The sequence below is a fragment of the Pteropus alecto genome, unplaced genomic scaffold, assembly GCF_000325575.1.
Source record: "Pteropus alecto unplaced genomic scaffold, ASM32557v1 scaffold98, whole genome shotgun sequence".
Classification (NCBI taxonomy): Eukaryota; Metazoa; Chordata; class Mammalia; order Chiroptera; family Pteropodidae; genus Pteropus; species Pteropus alecto.
In genome coordinates, this window is record NW_006443570.1 from 3,014,913 (window position 1) to 3,041,828 (window position 26,916).

General features: G+C 45.5%; 2 protein-coding genes across 2 annotated transcripts in view; one reads left to right on the forward strand and one right to left on the reverse strand.

Moving 5' to 3' along the window:
- Nucleotides 1-21,201, forward strand: part of PIP4K2B (phosphatidylinositol-5-phosphate 4-kinase type 2 beta) — a 27,782-nt gene extending 6,581 nt beyond the window's left edge. The window contains exons 2-10 of the mRNA XM_006925123.3: nucleotides 4,062-4,159; nucleotides 7,183-7,279; nucleotides 9,645-9,797; nucleotides 10,740-10,886; nucleotides 11,883-11,921; nucleotides 12,435-12,548; nucleotides 15,635-15,893; nucleotides 16,381-16,484; nucleotides 17,063-21,201. Of these exons, the coding sequence (XP_006925185.2) occupies nucleotides 4,062-4,159; nucleotides 7,183-7,279; nucleotides 9,645-9,797; nucleotides 10,740-10,886; nucleotides 11,883-11,921; nucleotides 12,435-12,548; nucleotides 15,635-15,893; nucleotides 16,381-16,484; nucleotides 17,063-17,143 (1,092 nt within the window). The 3' untranslated portion in view covers nucleotides 17,144-21,201. The remainder of the gene's footprint in view (nucleotides 1-4,061; nucleotides 4,160-7,182; nucleotides 7,280-9,644; nucleotides 9,798-10,739; nucleotides 10,887-11,882; nucleotides 11,922-12,434; nucleotides 12,549-15,634; nucleotides 15,894-16,380; nucleotides 16,485-17,062) is intronic.
- A 1,157-nt stretch (nucleotides 21,202-22,358) lies between these two features.
- PSMB3 (proteasome subunit beta 3) overlaps nucleotides 22,359-26,916 on the reverse strand; it is a 9,551-nt gene continuing 4,993 nt past the window's right edge. The window contains exons 4-6 of the mRNA XM_006924724.3: nucleotides 24,923-25,100; nucleotides 23,391-23,485; nucleotides 22,359-22,471 (exon numbers count right to left, since the gene is read on the reverse strand). Of these exons, the coding sequence (XP_006924786.1) occupies nucleotides 22,423-22,471; nucleotides 23,391-23,485; nucleotides 24,923-25,100 (322 nt within the window). The 3' untranslated portion in view covers nucleotides 22,359-22,422. The remainder of the gene's footprint in view (nucleotides 22,472-23,390; nucleotides 23,486-24,922; nucleotides 25,101-26,916) is intronic.

A 26,916-nucleotide genomic window follows, 5' to 3' on the forward strand; every position in this document is an offset into this window, starting at 1 on the left:
TCCTGCTGCCACAGTCTATCACCTGAACTATTATAATGGACCCATAAACGGTCTTGCTACTCCTTATCTTTGCCCTTTCCGATCCTTACTTGATTTTGATTCCAGAATTTTCTTTCTGTATCACCCATCTGATATGTGAATTTACAGACTTAAACCTGAGAGGACTTTCCAGTGCCTTTATAGTCAAGTCCAAATTTATCATATAGTGGCCAAACCTAAGTTCAAATCCAGGCTCTGCCCCTTATGATTAATATAGCTTTGGAGTAGTAATTTTCCTCTCTGAGCTTCATTTTCCTTTTCTATGAAATGAGCACAGCACTTTCCTTGCAGATTATTAGGATAGAGGCAAGGAAAAGAAAACATTACCTTAGTTAAGTTAGTTATCCATAAGGATTGCACAACACAGTATAAAGAGCCCAGATTTTGGCACCAGGCAGACTCGGGAACAAATCCTGACTCTACACATATCGTCTGCATGACCTTGAGTAAGGTACCTGAAACCTCTTTTGCAAAATCAGATTAATAATAATTTATATGACAAGTATTAAAAATAATAGAGAACCATATATATGATATTGTGACATATATGACATGTATAATAATATAAAGCACGGGCTACTTATAGGCATTCAATAAATAAAAGCAGCGGTTATTTATTAATTGATAATATACTAGGCTATTCATCTGTCTTTCCTGTATTATCTCCCTCCACTTCTTAGTACCTCTGGCCTACCCTGCCACCCTACAGACTCCCCTCCCCCAATACCTGAAATGGGCAATATACTTTCATGCCTCATAGTCTTGTTTCTGACTGTTCCCATGGCCTGGAATTCCCTTTCTCTCATTTTTTTGAGAACTACCATTCTAGGCCTTCCTCACATGTATTTTTCTGTGGTTTCCTCTAGCAACCACCTCTCTCCCACTCCCAGGCAGAATCAATCATTTCTTAATCTGTTTTTACATCTCTATATTCATAACTCTGTAGCACTCATCACATTATATTAGTTATTTGTTGTCTGTCTTTCCAGCTAAACAGAGACCATGTCTTTTCATTTTTTGTGTCCCCAGCTTCTGGCACAGTACTGGTATATATAGTAAGGCCCTCGATACATTGAGTAGAAGCAAACTGAATAGAAGTTGGGCAAGTCTGAGCTAAATCAGGAAAGATTGTAAATGTGAGGCTAAGGAGTTAAAACTTTACCCTGAGGTTGATGAGGTGCTCTGGAAGATTTTTAAGCAAGGTGTAATGTGATCTTGTAGATTCTTCCAGTGTCAGGTGCTCTTGGCAACACCCAGGAGGGGCATTAGGTGCCGTTTCTAGCCTGATGTGTGAGGCCAGGAATCTGACTTTCTGATCATTGGTAAACTCACCCTCCTCTGAACCTCAGCTGTTCTTGATGTCTCTGTCCCTGTACTCTCACTTACATACTGCTTGACTTCAGGTTTCACTGTATCATGGGTTTGTATCACCTCTCTAGTAAGAGGATAAGCCTCCTACTTTTGTGTGCACAGTGTGCACGGCGTTTCCCCCACTGCACGCCCCCTCTTCCCTGACATGAAATGAAGCATGTAGTAGGTATTTCAGTAAGTGCTTGTTCAATTGAAATTGAATAGGACTCTCTGGGGATATAAAATTTAGCACAACTAAAAAAAAAATGTCCAGCTTATCCCTAGATGAATCATCTACTTGTGGTCCAGTGGAAATGAGGGGTGTGTCTACATAATTCAGATCTATGGATTGTTTACCGATATATCATCTGTTAGAAATTTCCTGTTATTAGGTTGTATAGTCAAGAATAGAGATAAAGTGAGAACTAAAAACTGACCAACTTACAACCATTCAAACTGTGCTGCACTAAGAGTTACAAGGAGGATTACTGAGTAGAGCATTCCTGAACAGCTCCTGTTCGAGTACTTCCTCCTGGCTAAGGGGCAGTGGACCCCTCTCAAGCAAATGTTTTAGTCTTTTCTAGTTCTCCAGTTCCAAGTCCTGGCCTTCGCACTGAGTTTGGATATTAGATATTATATTGGATATTAGACTAACCCAGAATCAATTAGTAGAAGATTAGTAGAATGTTTTGGTATAACCTAGGTATAAAACCATACTCTCTGAGCCAGTGGTACGTTCTTTCTAGCTTGACGGTATGAGCTAGAAAAGGCAGAATTGCATAAGAGCCATAAACAACTTCTTTAACTCTCAGAGCCAAGTTTAATATGCCAGGAAAAAGGAAGTGGGACAGCTACCATGAATTGTTTCTGATGGCAGAAAAACAAGGAAGTGGAATGGTTTCCTCCGTAGGCACACACTTAACAATCAGGTTCCCTTCTGACCACCCCCTGGAATGGGAACTGGCATGGGGAGATTTTTGTGGCCATTTAGCCAGTGGCAGGCATCTCAGACCTGAATGCTGGGAATTTAAAGTGTACAGTTTGATGAGTTTCAACCAGTGTGTATCTACTCATGTCATGATCACCCTAAACAACATATAGAACATTTCTATCACCCTAGAATCACACTTCTCATGTCCATTTACCGTTAACTCTCCCCAGCCCAGCCCAAGCAATCTCTTACTGGATTTCACTCACTATAGATTCCTATTCTAGAATTTTATATAAATGGAATCATATACAAAATATACTCTTGTACCTATACCAGTCAGTTTTCCCAGCAGTTTATTGAGTCTCTGTCCCACTGCCAAGTTATAATACTACCCTGCGGGCCCTCCCCCATACACTCCTGTGCCCTCCTTAATTTCCCCATGAGTCAATTGAGTTTTTCTCTAACTCTAGGAAGATATCATCCCCCAGCCCAGTTACTGTATTAACTTGACTTTCCTCTATTTCCTGACATTTCTGAATATAAAAGGGGCAGCAAATTAAGTGCCATTTCCCCTCATTTATGTTCCTGGAGGAGTCCTAATGACTCTAGGTTATTCCCTCACTGCCACATGGGGCCTCATTGAGATAATAGGATTTGCAAGGAACGTATCTGGGAGACACAAAGCTGAGCTCTCCTCCCTATCCATTAAGTCAGGAGTAAGGTTTCCTCGGTAAACCCTGAATGCAATAGAGGCAACTGGATTGAAGGTCAAATGTCAAATACTCTACTGTGATGTGAGAGAACATCTGTGGTTATTAGACCACTAATTGGCAAGCTGGGGATGGGGAAGCTCAGGATTTGCCCTCTCAGCTCTGCACCAATAGGAAACCAGCTCCCTGTCCAGGCTCCAGCTCCCTGAAGCGGGTTGAAAGACGATGAGAAGGTTTGTTTGCGGAGGGAGCAAAGCATCCTCAGCCATCTCCCCTAGGTCAGCATTAAGGCAGGAAACAGCTTTAGGAACTGGCCTGCATTAATCAGAGTAAGAGTGAACCAGTGGTCAGATGTCTACCTCTTCTGCTCACTTTAAATTTAATCCTTTACTTTCTAGATAAGAGTTACACACCCAGCTCTTTTCTTGCCCCCAGCTGATTTCTTGAGTGACCTGCAATGTGTGTGAAGATGTTCAAAGGCCTCAATTAATATGTACATAGGTCAGGTGACATTTATTCACTGATCCACTTATAATTGCATTTGACAAATATTTATATAGTACCTGCCATACGCAAATCATGGGACCAAGCGCTGTGGAGCACCCAAAGATCAGTTAGACGATCTTTGCTTACAAAGATCATTAATACTGTCTTGCCTAGGTTTTAGCCTTGCAGGCTGTATATAAGCTTTATAGTCATTAACTACAATTATGAGGAAGGCTGTGAGATGGCCAAAAGATGGACACAAACAATGCTTCCGGAATTCTAAGATGGGAAAGAACATTTATGTCTAGAGAGTCATGGAAAGCTTCACAGAGGAGATGCCTTTTGAGCTGAACTTTATTAAGTAGAGAGAATTTAAATAGGTGCAGATGAGATTGGGAACTTATTTGAAGAGAAGAGCAGAAATAAAGACAAGGAGGGAATCCATAGACATGTTTTCGATGAGATGGTGGCATCCATATTGCATATTATCTCTCTGAGGCAGGTGGCTTTCTGGCTGACAACTTCACTTTCTTCTTGCTTTGCAGATCAATGAGTTGAGCAATGTCCCTGTCCCTGTCATGCTAATGCCAGATGACTTCAAAGCATACAGCAAGATCAAGGTGGACAATCATCTCTTCAATAAGTAAGTTGCTTATTGGGTAGGCTCAGGTTTTGTGGGCAGTCCTTTCCCCTGAGGTGGAGAGCTTCTGAAACCTCCTGCAAGGCGGGGCCAGGCCAGCACCTGGAAGGATGTGACAGTGACACCTGGATCACAGAGCTGAAAAACTGGCTGGAAAAATGTATTCATTATGTGTCTCTTTTCCTGTTGTCTTGTCATCTCACTCCTATATCTGCCTACCTCCAGTGTTCCTTGGGGCATATGGCTTGTCCCAGGGCGATTCATCCAGGTCCAGTTTAGGAAGAAGTGAGCCGCTCCAGAGCTGAGGTATCTAGTATGAGGCTGACAGCAGTGGCCCTATCTTGATAGTCTGAGGCAAGAAGCTGCCAGCCATGTTCCTGGTCTGGGATATAGCCAAGCTCTTTTCCCTCTAACTGGTATGTGAACAACAGGCTGAGCATAGTGTCCGAGGGTGCTAGCCAAAGTAATCCTGCCCACTTTTGTTCATTATGGCTTCTTGGATTAACACTGGTGACTGAAGGTTGTCTGAGGCTTTGTTGGAATAGCTGTCTTGCTTGGCACAGTTTGGAGCCTGCTCTATGCCCTTTGGAGGCCTTGCTTTTTATCTTACTGTGGGTCACCCCAGCAACTATTTGCTGCTCACATTCTCATCCTTTCTGCATTTGAATTTGGTTCCACTCTCCATTGTCCCACCGTCCCTACCACCTCACCAACTCCAGAATGTTAGCTGGGAGGAGAAGGTTGCTTTAAAAATGTCCCTTAGTGTCCTCTCTCTGCCATTGTAAGTAATAACATCTTATTCTAGAAGCCATCTATCTTCATAGCTGCCACTTGCTAAGTGGCCACCTATAGAGAAGAAAACCTCTCCTGCATTTCTCCTCTACTCACACTACTACCACATTTCGTTTCACTTCTGACACCAGATGTGTGGGTTTTCCATGCATCAAGCAATTTTGTAGGACAATTTATGTTAGTATCAGTTTCCACGGATTAAGGGCTCAGCCCCACAAGAGTGCCCTCTCCCCAACTTCAGATGCCAGTTGCAAGTCCAGGTTGTTTTCTGTGCCTCTTACTGACCTGCTTAGGTTCAATTAATTTGCTCCAGTGGCTCACAGAACTCAGGAAAACAGTTTGCTTACTAGATTACTGGTTTATTATAAAATATTACAACTTGAGAACAGCCAGGCAGAAGAGATGTGTAAGGCATGGTATGGAGACATGGTACCTTCCATGCCCTCTCTCGGTACACCACCCTCCCCAACCTGGAAGCTCCTGAACCCAGTCCTTTTGGATTTTTATGGAGGCTTCATTACAAAGGCCATTGGTAATTGATTCAACCTCTAGCCCCTCTCCCCTTCCTGGAAGTCAGAGGGTGGGACTGAAAGTTTCAACCCTGTAATCCTGGTTGGTTCCCCTGGCAACTAGCACCCCTCTTTAGGGGCTTTCCAAAAGTCACCTCACTAACAAAAACTTGGGTATTGTTGAAAGGGGTTTGTTATGAATAACAAAAGATACCTTTATTACTCTTATCACTTAGGAAATTCCAAGGGTTTGAGGAACTCTGTGCCAGAAACAGGGAGGAAAACCAAGTACATATTTCTTATTACATCGTAGTGTCACACCACCTAAGGAAGGAGAGGAAGCCCTCAGCTTGGAGGCAGGAAAAGAGGTTGTTCTGTCCCAGGGGTCAGGGCCTGGGAAATGAGCATTGCCCCACTGTCCATTTCAGGGTCTATGGCCCCGGGCGAAGTTCCACCACCTTGTTATCTTGGCCTAAAGCAGAGCATCCAATCTCTTATTTTCTTTTATCTTTCCTTATATCTTTTGTCTTTTCATTGACTGTTTACATGCTAGTTATTAGACTACAATGCTATTTACTAGAAGACAGAGTACAATAAGGCAGAGTAGGCTCTGGCCTTTGTGAGAAACTACTGCTTTTTATTTACCTATTTATTTGTTTTTTAAGTTTCCCAGTAAGCCATTATTTACAAAAATTGGCAACTGGCCAGATTTGACCCATGGAAGCCACTGCTTTCTATTTCCTTGAAATCTGTCATCCTGGAGGAGTTAGGGATATGTTTCTGAAAAGGAATTCTGAAGCAGGGCGACTACTGTCAACAAAGAGGATTCGCAAGAGGCATCACTTCAAGGGTTCTCTCCCTTCCTGGGACTGAAGAGTGGGAACGGTGGAGTTCGGTGCCAACAAACAAGGCTTCATGAAAAGATGGGATTCCAGTCAATTGAATGAGGATCAGTTCCATCTAAAGCACCCTCCTCGTCCATCCCAGGGGAAGCCAAAGGCAGGGATTCCTGCGTGTAACCAGGATGTTTTGATAGGAACATCTCCAGAGGATAGGGTTCCTTTGATGAAAAAGGCCTTTCCCTTTAGCAATCCGATTGACATTCACCTCACAGTAGCTGTTCGCATTCAGCCACCCAACTGTAGTAAGTACAGTGCTTGTAGAGTGGGGCCTACACTCAGTCTCACTTCCCAGCAGTAAGGTATTTTTCTTTAATGTAAACTTTATTGAAAGATAACATGCTCAGAAAAAGTACACAAATTTTAAGTATACAGCTAGATTAATTTTCACAAAGTGAACACAAAGTGAACACAAGGGATGTAAAGTATTTTGAACTTTTATATACTCAGAATCACGTGAAGTGTTTGTTGAAAATGAAGATTTCCGGACTCAGTTCCAGAATTTCTGGGGCCTAGAAACTTACATTTTAAGCACTTAACTTAAAACTTACATTTTAAGAATTTCTGGGGCCTAGAAACTTACATTTTAAGCACTGAGATTTTTCATATCTCAGTGATCTGTGGACCACACTTTGAGAATTTCTGGTGTAGGAATTCAGATGAGCAAGGAGACATTCACAAAGATGTAGGCCTAGAAACTTACATTTTATGCACTGGGATTTTTTCAGATCTCAGTGATCTGTGGACCATACTTTGAGAATTTCTGGTGTAAGAATTCAGATGAGCAAGGAGACATTCACAAAGATGTTTCTCTGCTTTTCCCTAGGGAGAACCTCCCCAGCCGCTTTAAGTTTAAGGAGTACTGCCCCATGGTGTTCCGAAATCTTCGGGAGAGGTTTGGGATTGATGATCAGGATTACCAGGTACGGGTGCCTTTACAGAATCAGAGGAGTTCGGGAGTGAAGTGGGGTCAAGAAGCCACAGGAGAAGCAGAGAAAAAAGTGTCCACTGTTCCTGTGCTGTATCTTCCTGTCATGTTTCTTTCCAGCCCAGGCAGTCTTTTCCACGTTGGTGGGTTCTTGGAGGGGTGAGTGCCTTAGAAGTGCTTCTGATGATGCCTCACAGGCTCAGGCTTCTCTATCCAGGAGGGAGAGAAGTGGGAGGGAGAGGGGCCTATGGAAGCTGCTTCATTTTAGTCTGACATTCCCAGTCTAGCCTGAAGAAACCTTCTTCTTCATGGTTTGACCTAAAAGAGAATTATTGCCAGGGGTAGATGAGGCCTCTTAAAGCAGATAAGACGCATTAAAAAAAGAAGACTTCATGGGTAATGTAACCTCTTGCCCGGTCTGAGTGCCACCTCCTAAACTTGTCCCCTGTTCTGAGGTTGGGAGTGGGGACAGACATGGCTGGGCAACTGTCCCTTTCAGGGGGTGAAACTGTCATAGAGGCTTTTGGCCTAGTGGGAGGAATCAATCTCAATTTCAGGGACATTGTAGTGTGACTCAGTCCATGGTTTCTGTTCTCCACCTGGTGGTAAAGGTAGGAGAATCTTCCACTTCACTTTTATAGTAGTAGGAAATATAGCTAACTTTCAGTTGTCTGTGGGGAAAAAAGGAGGGTACAGCCTAGTGAAGTCTGAAATGGATGCCCCCATCTTTTAAAACACTAATTCCTCCACCCCACTCCCCGTAAGTCTTTCCCAGAGTAGTTCACAAGAAGCAGATGGACCTTGGGTGAGTCTCCCTGCCCTCTCCCCTCCACTCTGGAGGGCCTTCTGCAAAGATGTACGTCCTGAGGAGGGAGGGTGAGGGATATGCGAAGAAGGGGAGATGCCGGGGACTTGGACAGTCAGGAACACCTGTTCAAGAGGGCCTGGGAGGCCCCTCCAGCCCTTCTGTTAGGACCAAATCCTAAACCAAATAAATCATGACCTGATTGGAGTTTGTGGCTTTCTGAAAACTTATTGCCATTACTGCAACCTCAGGTTGCTTGGACATCTTCCTTCCACTGTGGCTCTGTCCTTTCCCTTTGGCCGTCTAACCACATCCTCTGTGTCTGCATTTTTTCTCTAATAGGCTTGTGGGCAAATGATTGTGCTCAAGACTGAAATGGGGGCCGGGAGAACAGTGTTCAGGGAGGGGACTCTGTGCTCTTGGACTGCTGGTGATTTAGAGAGTCAGGAAATGCTGCCTGGAAATGACGCGGGGAGAGAACTAGACTTCCCAGCTGGGCTTGAGGCCTCTGAATCTTCTGGTAGAAGGACCAGGCTGGGAGAGTGAGGCTCTCAGTCATGCAGCCTACTCAACATTTTTAGATTGGGGACACCCTGTTTTGGGGGGTGCTCCTTTAGTTTAGAGAGCCCCTCACCACTTCACACTTTAGTTTCCTTCATGAAGGTGGTCTCATGTGGAGGCATTAGGTCAAGGTAAAGGGTAGGGTCCCAGGTAAGAAATAAGGAAAGGGCTCGGAGAGGAGGCGTTTCTGTGAGCAGATCAGCACATGTGTTTTCTTGGGAATGGGGACAGCTGGGATCTCCCTTTCTACCTTGCCTCCCAAAGGTCTTCTCCCAGCATCCGCTTGGTGAACGCATCCCTTTGGTTAACCTTCTGTTGCCCCTCCTTTTGAAGCTTCTACTGCTCTCTGATACTAATGGGAATGGGATCTTGAGAAGCAGGGACAGAACCAGAAAAGCTCCTCAGAACTGTCTCATAGCCCTGCACAGACAAGCAGGAGTTTGAGGTGAGGGGAGAGGTGTTGGCAGAGAGGTGAAGACCAACTTCCTGCTTTGGAAAGGGTTTTCCAGCATCAGGGTACACACAGAGAAAAGAGATGACAGTGTCCATCGCTTCTTTATGCTAGACTTGAATATTCCTAAGCTTTGTCTTTGTCACTGCAAGAGACTGGGAAGATCATCTTGGTCTGCCTCCTTGTTTTCCAGGTGAGAAACTCAGGAGCAGAGAAGTTAAATGGCTCACCCAAGGGTCATATTACATGTGAGCGGCAGGATTAGAACCTAGTTCCCTAACATCTCAGGTAGCTATCTGGGATCAGAATGAAAAGAAATATTTCATGGTAAATCTTCCCATCCCAGTCAAGGATTAGGAACAACTCTTGTCCTTCTTAAGACTTTTGGGAGAGATGTAAATTTCCCATGAGAAAAGGGGTGGGTAAGTTTCCATCTGTCTCAGTTGGCTTTAGAGCAATCTGACCCATAACCGAAGGCTCAGAGTAGAAGTCAAAGGCCTGTTCCCTTCCCAATACTAGCCCACTTTTGTTTTGGTCCATCAGAATTCAGTGACACGCAGTGCCCCTATCAACAGTGACAGCCAAGGCCGATGTGGCACACGTTTCCTCACCACCTATGACCGGCGCTTTGTCATCAAGACTGTGTCAAGTGAGGACGTGGCTGAAATGCACAACATCTTAAAGAAGTACCACCAGGTATGGTGAGTCCCAAGCCTGGACAATAGAGGGTGGGCTGGGAAAGGGAGAAGAGAGCCGCTGGTGGAGCTTCCTGGAGAGGCTTCGGTCCTCTGGTAATGGCGGATTCCTCCTGATAACCTAGCCTTTCCGTGGTACCGAGCCGCTGGTGGAGCTTCCTGGAGAGGCCTCTGGTAATGGCAGATTCCTCCTGATAACCTAGCCTTTCCGTGGTACCGCGTTTCTGTGAGGAGAAATGCCCACAAAGAGAAACGAAGGCATGTTACAGTTAAACAGCTGTTTCTTGTCAGAGTTAGAAGTTTTCACACGCTGGCACCTGCCTCATTTCTTCTAAAAGAGGTCCTGTTGGCTTGGCAGGGTTGTTTTTCTTCTCATTCCTACTCCCCACTCATCTGGAACCTCTCCATGAGAGAAGCAGGGAGTGCAGTGGCACCATCTGAGTGCCTGTCCCGAGCCTGCTTGGGTCTTCAGGCAGAGCTGGCTTCTCTCTGGGGCACCTGTGAAGTGGTGAAAGGAACTTCTGGTCTTTGGGGAGTTAAAGCAGAGAACCCTGTGGCATAGCATGGGTAAGAGTTTGTGGTATGGAACCATTCTGTTTTCCCAGATGGCCAGATCACAACCCTACCTCTGCAGCCCCACTCTGCCCTGTGGCTTTCCCATTAAGGCCACAGAGGAGATGCAAGGCCTGGATCAGTGATTTTCTTGTGGTGGAATCCCATTAATATGAAACCAAAGGGCCTCTGCCTGCTCAGCCTCTTGCTCTGCCATGCCAGTTGCGGGTGGGAGGTGCTATTGCCTATTGTAAGTCTGAGGAACCCCATGACTTCACAGAAACCAACTTAGAATCCCAGGCAGGGAGCATTTCAGCCTAGGGACAGCTCCATCTATCCTGGTACCTTCATACGTTCCTTAGCTTTTCCTCCTTTCCTCCCTCCTTTCTAGTTCATAGTAGAGTGTCATGGCAACACCCTTTTGCCCCAGTTCCTGGGCATGTACCGCCTGACCGTGGACGGCGTGGAAACCTACATGGTGGTCACCAGGAACGTGTTCAGCCATCGGCTCACTGTACACCGCAAGTATGATCTCAAGGTAAAGGACTCTGTGTTTCCCAGCTCTATGTCTGTCCTCTCCCTGAGGCTTGGAGGGGCCACAGCTCCAACCGCCACATAATGGGAAAGCCAGAGCTTATGTTTGGATGGACAGGTGACTCTGGAGTTGATGTGCCTAATTCTTATGGGCCAGGTGACAGTGACAGGTGGTTCAGCCCCACATGTATCATGTTTACGTAACAATTGATGTTCTTCAACTCCTGTCAGTGGGATGTGCACAGCAAGGGCAGCAGTATGGGGACCGGCTGTGCTGACGCATGCACTCTGGCATCTGTCCAGGCCCCGTGGACTGACAGCATTTCTAGACACCGAAAAGAACACACTTATGCCTGTGAACCACAGTGTTCTGTTCTTAAAACTGACTTTCTGACTTCTGTCACTTCACACCACTGTCCCACTCTCCGTTGCAACTACACTGGTTTCCTGTCCATCCTGCAGTGCCTGTGCTCTCCTCTTCCTCAAGATTTCACACAGGCTGCCTGGAATCTTGTCCCTTCCTGCCCTTTTCTCCAGCTCCACCTTTCTCCACCTAATTACTTCCTCTATACCCTTCTGAGCTCAGCTCAAATATCACTTCTCCCAGGAAGCAGGCCTTGGCCACTGCCCCTCTCCAATCCGAGCCCCTTTCCTGTGCTACATGCTCTCAGAGTGTCTTGTCTTCTCCCTTATACCACTTAGCATCATTGTGATTAATGGATTAATTAATTAATATAACTATTGCTTAATGCCTATCTCACCTGTTAGAAAAAAAAGTTCACTAAGGGCAGGGACTGAGTCTATTAGTACAGCCCTGTTTCCTGTGCTCCGCAAACGGTCTGTGACAGAGAAAGTGAACAAGTTGCTGCCTCCTGGCCCCTCTAGGATTCTAACCAGCCTACTTCAGTTCACCTGCTGCCTCTCCCCAAAGACTGGTGCATGTTTTCTCATTCAGCGGAATTTGCCTCACCTGGACTTTTGATGGCTCTTATCCTTTCAGGGTTCTACTGTTGCCAGAGAAGCGAGTGACAAGGAGAAGGTACGCTGGGACCGGTGCTGATCACGTGTGGAATGGGTCACTTGGAATGTGAAACACTATCAGCCATCCTGTGTCTTCCTCCACCACAGACCCTAGCCCATTTCCCAGACATGAAGTCTTGTCAGTGCTTTGTGTCAATAAGTACCTGCCTGTCCTCAGCCTCAGCTTCACCCTCGGCCTTGGTCTCCTGCCCTTGCTGGGTTTTTTATAGTCCTAGAATCAGATTTTTTATAGTCCTAGAATCAGCAAGTGGGTACCTGGGCCCTGAGGTAGTCCAGGCTCATCAGGAGGCACGCTTTGGTCAGTTCTCATTGTCTGACGTATGTCACACATTAGCCATCCCTGCCTGCCCAAAGCCTGGGACTCTAACCTCCTGCACTGAACTGTTGACTTGGCAGGTTGATCATCTGTGCTCTAAAGACCCTTCCCCTTTCTGTGCCATTGCCCCCAGCAGGGACTCATTGGGGTGAATGAATCAGGCCACCTAGCCTAACACTGCTGTTGCTCTCTCAGGCCAAGGACTTGCCAACATTTAAAGACAATGACTTTCTCAATGAAGGGCAGAAGCTGCATGTGGGAGAGGAGAGTAAAAAGAACTTCCTGGAAAAACTGAAACGGGACGTAGAGGTACTTACTAACCCGCGTTTTAACTCTGAGCAGAGCCTGGTCTTGTCCCCAGAGCAAGAGCTTCCTGAACTTTAAGTAAAATTTAATTCACTTCTTTCCAAGAGTGTGGACAAAAGGAAGGGTGATAATTTGAGCAATATGGATAGTTATTTGTACCTAAAGCTCATGCAAATGAACTTTCCATTTAGGAGGACACAATTTATGCCAGTAGAACCTTGGTAGCTCAGTATGGAATGCTTTCCCTCATCTCTTCACTAATTTGCCCCAACACCTTTCTCAAACACCCCTTCAGACTTCCTTTCTGGTGATCCCCATAGTGGAGGGGATCACCAGAGCGACAGGAAATCAGTAAGATCCACCAACCATGCCCTTTAGTGGCTCTGATTCTCCACTTACCTAGTAACCTTCTGGCTGGGATGGGACTTCCTGCTCAGAAGCTCCTCCAGGGAGTACAGGTACTAAATAGTGAATGTGATATCTGGGCCACTTGATAACTCAGTATCTCCTATTTAAATAAATTTGGAGCCTGCTCATTAAAACCAAACTCTATAAACTTTAGAAATGTTTTTGATTTTTTTATTGTGGTAAAATATGCCTAACAAAATTTATCATAGTAACCATTTTTCAGTGTACATTTCAGTGGCATTAAATACATTCTCATTGTACAGCCATCACCACATCCATCTCCAGAACTTTTTCATCTTCTCAAACTCTGTACTCATTAAACATTATTCCCCATTTCCCCTTCTCTCTACCCCTAGCAACCACCATTCTTTCTGTCTGTGAAACTGACTACTGTATGAACTTCATATAAGTGGAAGCAAACATTATTTGTCCTTCATGTCTGGTTTATTTCACTTACCATAGTATCTTAAAGGTTCATCCATGTTGTATTGTGTCAGAGTGGCCTTCCTTTTTAAGGCTGAATAGTATTCCATTGTTTGTGTAGACCACATTTTATTTACCCATTCATCCACCAATGGACATTTGATATATTAGTTTAGATTCTCCAGAGAAACAGAACCAATAGGGTGTAGATAGATAGATAGATAAATTGATTGATAGGTAGGTGTTTATTATAAGGAATTGGCTCACATGATTAGAGAGGCTGACAAGTCCCAAGTTCTGCAGTTGCCAAGTTGGAGACCCAGGAGAGCTGATGGTATGGTTTCAGTCTGGAGGCTGGCAGGCTAGAGACCCAGAATGAGTGGATGTTTCAGTCCGCAAACAAAAACAGGAAAAAAACTGATGTCCAAGCTCCGAGGCACAAGCAGTGCAAGTTCCCTTTTACTCACAGGAGAAGTTCCCTTTTACTCAGCCTTTTTGTTCCACTCAGGCCTTCAACTGATTGGATTAGGCCCACCCACATTATGGAGGACAATCCACCAATTCAGATGTTAATCTCATCTATAAACACCCTCACAGACACACACAATATATTTGACCAAATATCTGGGCACCTAGTGGCCCAATCAAGTTGACACATAATATTAACCATCACATTTGAATTGCTTCGTTATGACTAATGCTGCTCTGAATATAGGTTTTACAAACTTCTTTTTGCTAGGAAACTTTTCCTTAATCATTCCCTACTATATTTGTGTTTTTATTCTGATGTTCAGTTTATTCAGTCTTTCTTCTCTCTTCCCTGCTTTTCTTTCTACTCTGCTTCTAAGAAGAATTTAAGGCAGTTTGTACAATTTCTTTTCACTTGCATGTGGTTTTGTAAATGTTCTCAGGTGGATGGTGTGTGGTTCATGGACTCTCTCTTCTGGGACTCCGGCCCCTTCTCCCTAGGCCTTGGGAAGGCTTTGTCTAGAGGTCTTTGGAATGGTGCCCCTCACCTTTCTCTACTGAGGAGATTCTGCTGATCTCCTGTCATCAGAGCTTCTTGTGCTTTTGTTTTCTGGGCATGTGTGTAGAGCTTCTCTGGCCTATTATTTTCCTCCTGGTTCCCTAGTCACAGTGGTCAATTGGACAGTTTCATGATGCCACAGGCTCAATTTGTGACCATGGCAGAATTCCTGGCACATGGCTGATGGTGGCTGCTGGCTAGTCCACAGAGGATTTGGACCAATGACTCTGGCCTCATTATTAGTTACACTGGAATGCCAGCTGGCCATTTCCATCCTGTACCATTCCCACACCCATTGTTCTTGTTCAAGTCATGGCGTCTCCTAGATCAGGAGACCTGAGACACCATCTTGCACACTCGCATAGATGAGAAACTGAGGCTTTGTGTAAGATAGCCACACAATGTAAGTGGTGGGCTCCAGCATTTCCCCCCTGCACTACATAGCCTCTTGATGTTGCGGGAAGGGTTGAGAATGTTGGTTGGCTCTGTCATTCTTATGTCATGTTCCCTTTTCTTTTTCTCCCCATTTTTACCTTAACTGGCAAAGAAGCCAAATTGCATAGTTATTCAAACTTTGCCTATGACCCTCAGTTAGAAGTACATTTTACCTGGCAACCCAACACAGACACACACATACAAACTGAAATACTGTCTACTTTTATTTTATGTTATGTACTCTGATATTTTCTATTCTGTTTTATGATATTTAATAATAATTTAAAGAATCTTAGTCCCAGCCCACTAAATTTGGATTTAGGACTCAAATGGATTCAGATTCATGGTTTGAAAGACACTGCTATGTTGCATCCATCTCTCCAGATTCTTGCCCACTGCAGCATTCCATTGTATCTTTCTTCAAACGTGCTGTGACCTCTTTTGATCCCCGACTGTATGGCTTTTCCCTCTTCCTGCAGTGCTTGTTCTGCCTTTCCTCCTGCAGCGTCTGCCTGCCTGACTCCTCTTCGTCCATCAGGCTCAATCTCAACCCCTTTCCTCAGGGAGGCCCTTCCTCCCTGCCGCTTTGGACTCCTGCAGCTCCTTGCCCTTGTGGAATGACTGTCTTCTCCATAAGATGTGAGCTTATCGAGGGCAGGGTGTCTAATGTCTTATTCTCTGTTGTGTTTCAGAATTGAAAAATTGAGTTAGAAGGAACACCTTTATCTCCCCTTTCCAGATGCTACTGGGATATATAACCTCTTCCTTCCATTTCTCCTTCCCTATCCTTCCTTAGTTTCTGGCTCAACTGAAGATCATGGACTATAGCCTGCTGGTGGGCATCCATGATGTGGACCGAGCAGAGCAGGAGGAGATGGAGGTGGAGGAGAGGGCAGAGGACGAGGAGTGCGAGAATGATGGGATGGGCGGCAACCTGCTCTGCTCCTACGGCACACCTCCGGACAGCCCTGGCAACCTCCTCAGCTTTCCTCGGTTCTTTGGTCCTGGAGAATTCGATCCCTCTGTTGATGTCTATGCCATGAAAAGCCATGAAAGTAAGTAGGAGCCTGTGCCTGTCCTGCCCACCTCTGGCCCCCATTCCTACCCGCTTCAGGCCCATTATTGGGATGTCCCTGTGGGAATCTGGACCTCCACCTCATTAATTGCTGACTTTGGCTTCTTCCTACCTCTAGGCTCCTATATTGGGTCACCACCAGTAACTCTGTCTTCTGGGCCCTGTGGTCCTTCTCTGTTAGGCCTTTCTTCTCTGCTTGTTCTGGATGTCTGAGGCATGGTTCTCTGGTTCCTGGGATGGACAAAACCTTATAAATACTGATGTCAACCCCCCAGGGGAACTGTGACGATCAAATAAGATAAGAGCTATGAAAGCTTCTGAGAAAGACGCCATTAGTCATCTCTTTGCTCAGATTCAAAATGATAGGGATGAATCTGGATCGCGTATCTGAAGGGTTATGGACCCAGCTGCTTTTTGCTCCTCTCCTTGCCATTCTTCCTCCTTTCCTACTTCTCCTCCCCCTTCAGGTGCCCCTAAAAAGGAGGTCTATTTCATGGCCATCATTGATATCCTCACACCATATGATGCTAAGAAGAAAGCTGCACATGCTGCCAAAACAGTGAAACATGGGGTGAGTTTTCTCTGTCTCCATTTAGACCCAGTAGATGGGCCCTCAGACCCCCGGGGCAGGGATCAGGAGGAGCAGCCTGCCTGGTTGCCTGGTGTTCTCTCTGCCATTACATCCCATTCCTGGGTAACATGCCCAGCTTGTTTTTCCCTTTGTTCTCTGGCCCTCAGGACTTCGAGCCCGCTGGTGCCTTCCCCCAGGGCTGCTGGGCATGTTATGCATCTTGTTGACCGCCAATAATAGCTTTGTTTACCTGCGCACACTGTTCCCGAGAGGGCTAATTCCCCGTGGGCTTCAAATTACTGTTCTCCAGACAGTGACCCCCACAGGGAGTCTCTCCGCCACCTCCCTACTGCCTTGCCCCTCCTTTAGTGGATGCAGCCCTGGGGTCATGAATCAGAAGAGGGGGACAGGGCAATTCCAAGACATGACCTCCACTTCTTGAAGTGGCCCGCCCAGTTGGGGGTCATATTCAGCTCTAGTGCTGATCCAGAGGCTCCCGAATACCCAGGCACCTCCCAGGTGCAGCCTCCTGATGAGGGATGAGGAGCTGAATCTGAATTGGCCTCTGTGTATTACAGGCGGGGGCCGAGATCTCGACTGTGAACCCTGAGCAGTACTCCAAACGCTTCAACGAGTTCATGTCCAACATCCTGACGTAGTGACCTTCTACCTTCAGCCAGAGCCAGAGAGCGAGACGTGGGGTCGGGGATCGGAAGGGGAAGAGGGTATATTTGGGCTAGATGGGAGGGTGGGAGCAGAGTGGGGGTCAGGGAGGGCTTTAGCAGTGAGACTGTAGCCTGTGACACTGAGAGAGACTCTTAAGTTGGGAGGAGAGATATGCTGTGTGTGCACATGCTCACAGGATATAGCCTCACCTTCTGCTTACCCTTGATTTTTCCCCCCATTTGACCCAGGTTAAAAAAGGGTTTCCTTTGTGTTACCTTGTAACCTTTTAAGATACCTTTGGGATAGAGGTGACTGTGGGTTTATTTGGGTTCTGTTTCTGAAATTTCATTGCTCCAGATTTGCTATTTATAATGATGTGTGTCATCACCCTATCCACCTTCCCCAACCCTGCCCCGAGTTCCCCTCAGTTAAAGAGGCACCCCATAGACCTAGCCAAGGGTCCCCTCAGAGCCAAGTGCTCTGACGCCAGAGGAGAGGAGGTCAGACACCTCAGCCCTGCTGCATTTGATCTTGTCTGAATTAATTTTTTAATTTTATGAAGTATTGTGCACAACTTCCTTCACCTTTCCTCCTTGGATCCAAATGATTCCTCCGTCTAAATGCTGTCCTCCTGAAGGAACACTCCAGATCACCATCCGTCATCTTGGATCAGAGTCAAAGATCTCAGAGGAGAGTGAGTTCATCCTCATGGGATGGTAAGGGGTGGAAGTTGCAGCTGGGCTCTTGGACAGTTGGTTCTCAGAGAACCCCATAATCATCACTCAAGCCCCTGGGCTCTCTCAACCCCTGGAGTTCAGATGTCCTCTCTATAAAGCCTGCGTCCCACTGGGTCAAAAGGAACTAGAAAGGACCCCTGTGCTTAAATGGTTATTTCCCCCTTGGAGAAACCCCAGAAGCTGATGAGTATTAAATGAAGGCTTGTGACCTCCATCCATTTACTTCCTTCTGACCTTTTCCAGGCACCCTCACTTATAGGTGAGCCTTAATTTGGGGCAGATCTCCTGGTGCCTAGGCTGCTCCTTACAGAGATTCCCTTTTGAGCCCCAGGGCTACAGTGTAGGTAATTTGACTCCCTGTGCCTGTGGTTTTGTTACCCTGATGGACGTTATGGCCAGCAGGGAGTGATAACCCCCACCTTGGAATGTGGTTCCTAAGCCTGAGATTGTTTCCGGGTCACTTGAAAATGTGACCCAGGAAATCCAATTTGGAGGCTTGATGTGGGGTTGGACCTGGCCCCAGCCTTGGGGCTGTTTTTCCTTGATGCCCCGCTCTAGACTTTTAGCAGATCTGCCACCCACAGGCTTCCTCAGGAGTGGCGTCCTGCAGCTTCCTTAGAATCTCCACCCACCTTCTGAGCCTTGCTACCCAGGCCTCAGAATTGAGCCGTGTGTCATTCTTTGATGACATCAGAGCAGTCTGGTCTGGCTAGGAGAGAAAACGGCCCTGCACTAGGGGAGGTACATTCCTGTATCTTCTCACCCTCTCACCAGGAACTGGGGATTTGGGATGAGATATGGTAAAACGTGTAGATAATCCCAGATGCGAGAAAGTTTGTGGAAGTATTTTGAGTGAATGGATTGACTTCCTGTGGCTCCCTCCAAACCTGGCCACGTTCAGCTTCTGGATCAGGAACCAGCACCGTCTCTGTGCCCTACCTGTAGCATCTAGGCCAGGAAGGAATGGAGACAGCATTCTTGGACTCCTCTAGGGCTGCCAGGACCTTCTGGAAGAGGCAAACAACTGCCCTAGCCCCAGGAAGAGGCCATAGGTAGCTCTGAACATCCGTAGTAAGACCACCAAGTGACTTGGGGAAGAACTTGAAACCAAGTGGCTCATGGAGAAAATAAATTTGACGTAGGAAGGGATTACATAGGAATAATGTTTGGACTTGATTTCCCCACCTCCTAATCAAGAATGAAAATTTGGATCTGCTCCTAGTCAGGCCCAGCAACTCCAAAGCTTGGCAGGCTGTCCTCCGGCAGCCTCCACAGCCTCGGGCTCCCACCGGCTTCCTGCATTTTGTCTGCTGATCATGTTGCCATAATGTGTATGAACTGTGTAACACAATCTTTTCAGTTAAAGATGAGCTACCAGGTATCTAACTTCTTTAACATTGAGTTTTTGTGTTTTTGTGGGGGGGGCGGGGTTGTTTTTGTTTTTGTTTTTGTTTTTTTGTATATTGTTTACATTTTGAGAGGTAGAACCTGTTTCAAATGCTCTTTTCGTGTTTCTGACAGTATTGTTGATTGGGTCAGAACATTTGAGCTGTGGTTTGGTGGATTTTAGATTTTTTTAAAAGGTCATTTTCTGTGTTATCTTCAAAACCTTGGGTTTGGCCCTCTAATTCTTTTGGCATTCAACTGTTTAAAAGCTATTTATCTTGGTTTATACAAGTTTTCTTTCTCTTCTTTTTGTAATGATGAAGATATTATATTTGGTTTGCAGTCTGAATGTGGAGAAAGTGAACCGATCCCCAAATATTTGTCTGCCCTCACTTTTTCCTGAATCCCACCATTCCCTCTCTGGGCAGTGGAACGTATCTTAGGGGAAATGACTACCCTCAACCTTACTCTTTGGAGCCAGGAAGGTCAACAGCCTTATGGTATCCCAGAATAATTTTGGGTCTCCCAAGAACAAAATTATAAGAATAGGACATGGCTGACTGGGTAAGGTCTGGAGGGGAATAAGGGCAGGATTCCTCTCCTGTTCCCTCCATTACCACCTAACAAGTTACAGCTTCTCACATCCTGCCCCTCTTCTGAAAGTCAGCAGCTAAGAAACTATCGTCTCCCAGCCAAAGTGAGTTGTCTGAAAACTCTGCTTAGACCACTAGATGAAGGCCTCTGGCCCTTGTTCCTGTTAATGAACCACTGAGTCTTATCCCCCCAGTGCAGCTCCTTCCCTGTGACCCGCAGTTGGTGGGTAAGGGGTAGGGCTGGGAAGCCAGCAGTTCCAGGAGCACAGACTTAACAGTGCTCAGTCTTTTCTTACGTAGCTCAGGGGTTAGTGGTCTGTGGCAGGTGCCACGAGTCGCCCCCGTGGCTGTTCTCAGTGGCACTCCATAAATTCCTACCACAGACAGCTCTTCCTCCTCTCTCCCTCTTCCTACTTGTTTCTCTTGCCTGTGCTTTAGGCCTCAAACAGGTCCCCTGGTAGTACTCAGGACTTGGGACTACGGACTCCTCCCCTAGTGACTTTCCCCTTGTCACAGTCTGCCAGGGCCTGCCCTGGGGAGGTGGACCAAAGACCCAAGACTTTTCTCAGTAGCCAATCCCAATTGTCTTTTTACTGGTTCAAGTTGGGAGAGGGAAGAAACTTGAGCACTCCCAACATTTGAGCTACTCAAGTGTTAGGGACTGGAGGGGAGTGTGTTTATATAACCTTTAGGGCTCTGGCCTTAGACCTGTGGCTCCCCCAACCCTAGGGACCTCACCTCTTTCTGGCAGAAATGTGGGAAGTGAGGTTCACTTTGAGCACAGGAATCAAAGGGAAAACACATTCAAACGACTGCCCCTAAATTTACCAGCTATCTGCAAGGGTCAGTGTACATGGCCCTACTAGCCTTCCTCTGCAATGTGCCACTTACGAAGGGGTTCTCCAAGGGAAGAGACTCAGCTGTCCCCAGGTTGTGCTAGGATCTTTCGGAGGTTGGAAAGGAATATTCCAGAGGAGCCTCTTCCCCTTGGCTCAGAGCCATTTTCTAAGGAAGGAGGAACCAACAACCTTTGGGGGAAGGCTGGGTGCTGCTCAGCACACCCAAACATCAGGTCAGGCATTGTAATAAAAAAATGTGAATTAAGTTTAAATTTTGGGGGGGCGCAGGATAAACTACCACCCCACCATACGTGTGTGACTTCTCCATTTCCCACTGCAATTTCCATTTTTTAAATAGGAATTTTCAGCCCCTGTGCTTGTCTAATGTCTGCTTGGAACAATTCGAGAACCTGTTACTGTTTTAAAATGCATGCATGTTAAGATGAATCTCCAACCCAAGGAAAATAAAACTCAAAAAGCTTTGTGTATACATTGAGTCCTTTGGAAATGAGCCTTTTATTTTTTTCAGAATTAAAAAGTTTTGGTCCACGTTTCAGTTGCTGCTTGGGCTAAATCAGTGTATGGCTTGAGTTTCTCCAAACTCAATGATTCTGGTCACCCACTTTCAGATGTGCTTAATAAGCAATGGTTAAGAGCAAGGCACTGGGGTCCTTCATCTGTCATTACACACACTGAGGAATGGACAAACCACCCACCCATTTCTCCTGCTGTGTAGAACCAGCATTGGCCAGGAGCCATACTCCTGACACACCTGTCCCTGCTCTCCCTTAACTAGCTATGTGGCCGACTTTGAACAGGTCACCTCCGTGTACCTCAGGCTCTCCATCTAGATGTTTAGCTTAAAGTCTAGGGTTCTCAAAGTGGGGTCCCAGACCAGCAGTATAAACGGCACCTGTGAAATCAGAAATATAAATTCTCAAGTCCCTTTGCAGATCTGAATCAAACTGTTTTAACAAGCCCTCCAAGGGATTCTCATGGAGGCTAAAGTTTGGGTACCACTATGCTATACAAAATTTCCACTTGCTTATTAGGGCATCTACTACAGGTTGCAAAGTGCAATTATTTGGGAACTTTTAGAAAAGACAGATCCCCAAGCCCCTTTGAAAGGCCAATTAAATCAGAATCTTGAGGGATGGGATCAAAATAGGCTTTAGAAGCTCCCCGGGTGGCTAATGTGCAGCCAAGGTTAAGAACGGATCTATAAGGATACTATTTGTGGGTACCCAGCCAAATTTCTACCTGAAACAATGAAGGGAGTTTTAAGGGTTTTCCAGTACAGCTGAGTGAAAAGGATTCTAGGCTTTGAAGTTGAATAGAACCATGGGTTTACATCTTTGTGCTACCATTTATTAAAGTGGCCATGAGCAAGTTATTTAGCTGCCTTTATAAAAGGATATATCAACTACCTTACGTGGTTATGATGACTGAATTTCAGAAGGTACACAGCGCTTTGTGCAGGGCCTAGCACACAGCAGGCACTCCGTAAGTGATGTGTACATATTATCCCCACTGGTGTACCAGTAGAGTGTGCTGCAAGTCAAGAACAGCCACGGCTGAGCTATACCCTGAATAGTTATTTGCAGCTGCCCAGCTGGGGCAGAGATCTGTGTTAAAAGACAAAGACAAATAAGCTAGAGTGAAAGAAAAATGATTTTATTAAAAAAAAAGAAGAAGAAAGGATTCTGGGAACAGAGAGTTAGTCCATTCGGGCCTTCAGTGTCCTGGTGGTGATTTTGTCCTTCTCACTGCAGAGGGAGAAAGTCACAAACATCTATACCTATCTAGACCGCAGAACAAAAGGCTGTCTTAACATGTTTTGCTCATGTTACATTAATGTTAGCTTGTTTCCTCAGCCTGGGGTGAGGAAGGGGAGAATGGAGAAATGGGGAGACTGCTGAAGGCTCTTCACAGGTGGGACCATCAAGAGTTGAAATGATTCAGAACTGGACTATAAGCCTTCCAAAGAAGGGAAGTTACTCCCCCAGGTCTGGAGAATAAGTAACTGAAAGGTGTGATGGGTTTCACCCCATGAACATAAAAGAACTTTGGGGTGGTAAATTCTCTGTCAGTCCAATCTCTTTTTCATGGTAGTTAAGCAGGCTATCCCATAACCAAAGGTTCCAAATGTCTTTTCTGGGATATACCCAAGCAGCCAGGAGGACACCTTCTACTTCTTCCTATCAGGTTTCTGTTGACAGCCCCAAACAATTAAGAGGAAAAAGGGGATGGCAATTAGGAAGCAGGCTGGGCGTTGAAAAACAGTTCCCAGAACTCAGTACTTGACACAGTTGTGGGTTCCACACTGGTGGGAGCTGAGAGAAGAGGGGAGCCACTGAGGATTTTGGTCAGTCTGCAGTAGCTCTGCTGTGGCTCATCACCACACAGGTCCCTGAGACTTTAGGGACACTTAAGGAAAGAAATGTCTGTTGTGAGCAAGGGGGGAGACTCAAGGTCATAGAGCCTCAGCTGATAAGAGGCCAGGGGAATCCGGGTAGGTTCCCAGCTGCCAGCCTTAGGGAAGCATGGATTTCTGCTATCCCGCCAGTCTGCCACAAATGCCTTTCTTATCTCACACCTGAGCAGGGGACTGGGAAGATGGGGTGTTTGCGCAAGAGGGGAGAGGGAAGTATCTGTAAAGTTTCTAGACTCCTAGCTCACACTCACATGATATGGACGATGACTCCCATGCCTGACACTGCGTCCCGGTCCACAGCATTCAGCATGGCTTGTGAGATGGTTTCAAACAGGTGTTCTGGATCCTGCCAAAAGAGCAGAAGCCTTTCTATCCTCAGAGCCTCAGACCCTAACTTGGTCTGGCTCCTTCACTCTTTTTCCTAGGCTCAAAGTCCCCAGAAGTTTCCTCAGCTACATCTCAGAAGGAAGCAGGGTTATGTAGTAAAGTTCAAGCCCTGAACTTCCTCCACTGACCAGCAAGTGAGACCTTGGGCAAGTCTCATCTCCCTTCACTAAGTCTCAATTCCTCTTCTGTAAAATGGGGAGAAGACTCCCTATCTGGCTCCCATGTGCTCTGTCAGATGTCTGATGGACTCGTCCCCTGGGTGTCCCATACATACCTCAAAACTCAACCTGTCCAGCCATGACAAATACATTCTCCATCCTACATCTTGGGCTTTGCTAGAAAATTCAGGAGTCCTCAGTATCTCCACCTCTCTCACTTCTATTTTAAGTGACTAAGTCCTCTAGATTCTGGCTGCCCCACCCGCCTACTGCCACTATCTTTGCTCAGGACCTCAGTGCCTCCTGCCAGTGACCACGATAGCCTGTCCCATCTACCTGCAGGCCTCTGGTTCCTCAGGTTCCTTACTGCCTTTGACACTGTGCCAAAAGTTAAAACTCCTTGGCACAGCATTCGAGGCATTTCAAAGACTCTCATCCCAACCTCAATGTCCATCATCATCTCACCCCACATCCTGCCCACACTCCAGCAGCCACAGCGCGCTTTCTCCAGCCTCTGAACACACTGGGCCCCACCTGTACCTTTGCACAAGCTGTTCTTTCTGCCAACCAGGCCCTTTCTTTCCTCCTCTTCCTAGTAAATTGCTTTTTGACAGGTATCTGGGTATCTGCCTTGCTTCATTAGACTGCAGTAAGCCCTTGAAGACAGACTATGTGGTTTCCCCAGAGCCTGACAGAGCTGACACAGCAGACAACACTCACTGCCAGGCACTGTTCCAATCTTTTCACGTGTTTTCCTCATACCTCCATTCGTAAGGTAGGTTCTATTATTACCCCCATTTTACAGCTAAGGAAATGGAGGCAGACAGGTAAACTGACTTACCCAAGAACATAATTCATTAAGTGGTCAGTGGAGCTAGTTTTCCAACCCAGACAACCTGGCTCCAGAACCCATTCCATTGAGCTGCCTCTGGCCCTATACCTTGTTAAATGTTTGTTCAGTGAATGAATGTGAGAATCCTGAAAACCCAATATGAGGAATTATTTGTTATTCTAGCAAATAACTGACTGGAGTCTCCTAACAGAAGGTGCTCTCCCCTGGAGCCAGCCAGCCAACACCAAAGGCCCTGGTAGACGGAGTTTCTGGCTCAGCAACTGTGGCCTTCTCTCCTACCTGCACCATTCTCTCCCATGACCTGCCAGGTAAACACGTATTTCCCTGATGGCAAAAGAGGGGAGGGTACCTCAGAGTCCATCCCCACTCTATGCCACCAACTCACCATGTTGGGCTCCCAGAGGGACTCACACATCCCGTACATCTGTTCGGCACAAGTGCCACTGACCACAAAGTCGTCAGTCACCATGGGGCAGCCGATGAGGTCTAGAGAACAAATGAAGGGCTTAAAGGTCTTCGGGTCCAACCCAGCAATGACTGGCTCGGTGTAGTAGGGACCAAACCTGTGGGCCAGGAGCAGAGAGAGAAACCAGAACTCAAGAACACTCACTTTCCTATTCAGGCCTGTAAAGATAAGGCCGTAGCCCAGACTTGGGGAGGAAAATAGAGGGCCTGTTTGGGAAGAACCCCTTTTCCTGTGGCTGGCTTTGATGAACTCTTTTCCCCTCTCCTGGCATCTGGCAATGCTCTAAGATTTTTATTCTTCTTTTCTCTGACATTTATTTTCATATCCTTCTCACCCCTGACCCTCCCTTCCTCCTTTCTTGTGGAATTCTGCTTTCTTCTAATCTTCTTTATCTTAATCCAGGTCCCAGCACTCTTCAATCTTCTATTTACACATTTATACATCTACTCCTTTCAAAAAAGAATTTGAGGCAGTTGATAGGAAAAACACTGAAAAATAAAATGAAACCACTAAAACAAAATATAGGACACTAAGAGTGAACAGAAAGTTTTGTTCTGAGCCTCCTAGAAGGCAAGGCAAAAAGGGATATTCAGTGGATTGGGTCATTCTCATTGTCTGCCAATATGAAGTAGCAGCGTACAAAAAACTTGTTCTAGACCCTGAGCTTTGAGAAGAATCAATCTTAAAAATCTGTATATGTAAAATACTTGAAAACTAATGGCCACTATCCTCAATAGAAACTGTAAGTAAAGAGGCATTACCCATGTCTTATATTGGCCCTTAGTAATTTATAAGGGCATGACCTTAAGTTATAGTTCTATAAAAAAGAATTCTAAAAATAATATAAGTTTAAGGTAGAAGGAGGGTTTGGGATAAGGTACTTTGATCTGGTGTTTCTCAAACAGATCCCCCAGTATAAATTTCTATAAGAAATTAAAAATTTTGTATTTCCTCTCAATAAACTGAAAATAAATTTAGTATAAGAATATCCTGGATTATCTGGGTGACAGTCTTAAAACTAAATACAGTAGTGTAGTTGCGGGCCTGCTTTTGTACTTCCAATTATGTTGCTGCCAAGGTATCACCCAAAGGTCAGTGTTTAACTTTTTCTGCAGTCTTTCACAGAGGTGCCGGGATGGATTCTCTGAGGTCCACGAGAAGTTGTTCCTTTAAAAAGGGTCTGCACATTGCTCAACTTTGCAAATCACTGCATGAGCCTATCCTAGTGGAAAATCAATACTTTTAGTTTGGCTTGTAGAGAAAGGTCATGGCTATAGCAGGTAAGAATCTGGAATTTTCTAGGTCAACCTCAATGTCTTGTATTTTTATTAAATTAATTTTTAAAAATCTTTTAAGACTTTCTCAATTTAGGATTTTGATAAATGTGGTTACCATATATATGGCAGATAATTCACAGCTGAGGGTATCAACTTACACCGAAGAAGAAAAAGGTAACTCTTTTTTGCTTTTTACTTTTTAATACCATAAAGGCAATAATATTGCTCCAGGTATGAAAATAGTATGACTTAGTTTTGAAAGCTAAAGAGTACTTATGCGACTTTTCTATAAAGTCAAAAATTACTCCAAAATAAAGTTAAAAAAAAAAAAGAGAGAGAGAGAAAGAGCTTTTACTTTTCCATAAAGGCAATAATATTGCTCCAGGTATGAAAATAGTATGACTTAGTTTTGAAAGCTAAAGAGTACTTATGCGACTTTTCTATAAAGTAAAGTCTTACTCCAAAATAAAGTTCAAAAAAAAAAAAAGAGAGAGAGAGAGAAAAGAGCTAGATTTGGGTTCTTTCGACACTCAGTTTTGCCCAAGGATGTATGAGGAAAGTACCCATGGGGTTATCCCTTCAATGCCATCCCTGCTTCTGCAATGAATTCTATAGTTAGGCCTCTTCTTTTCTCGT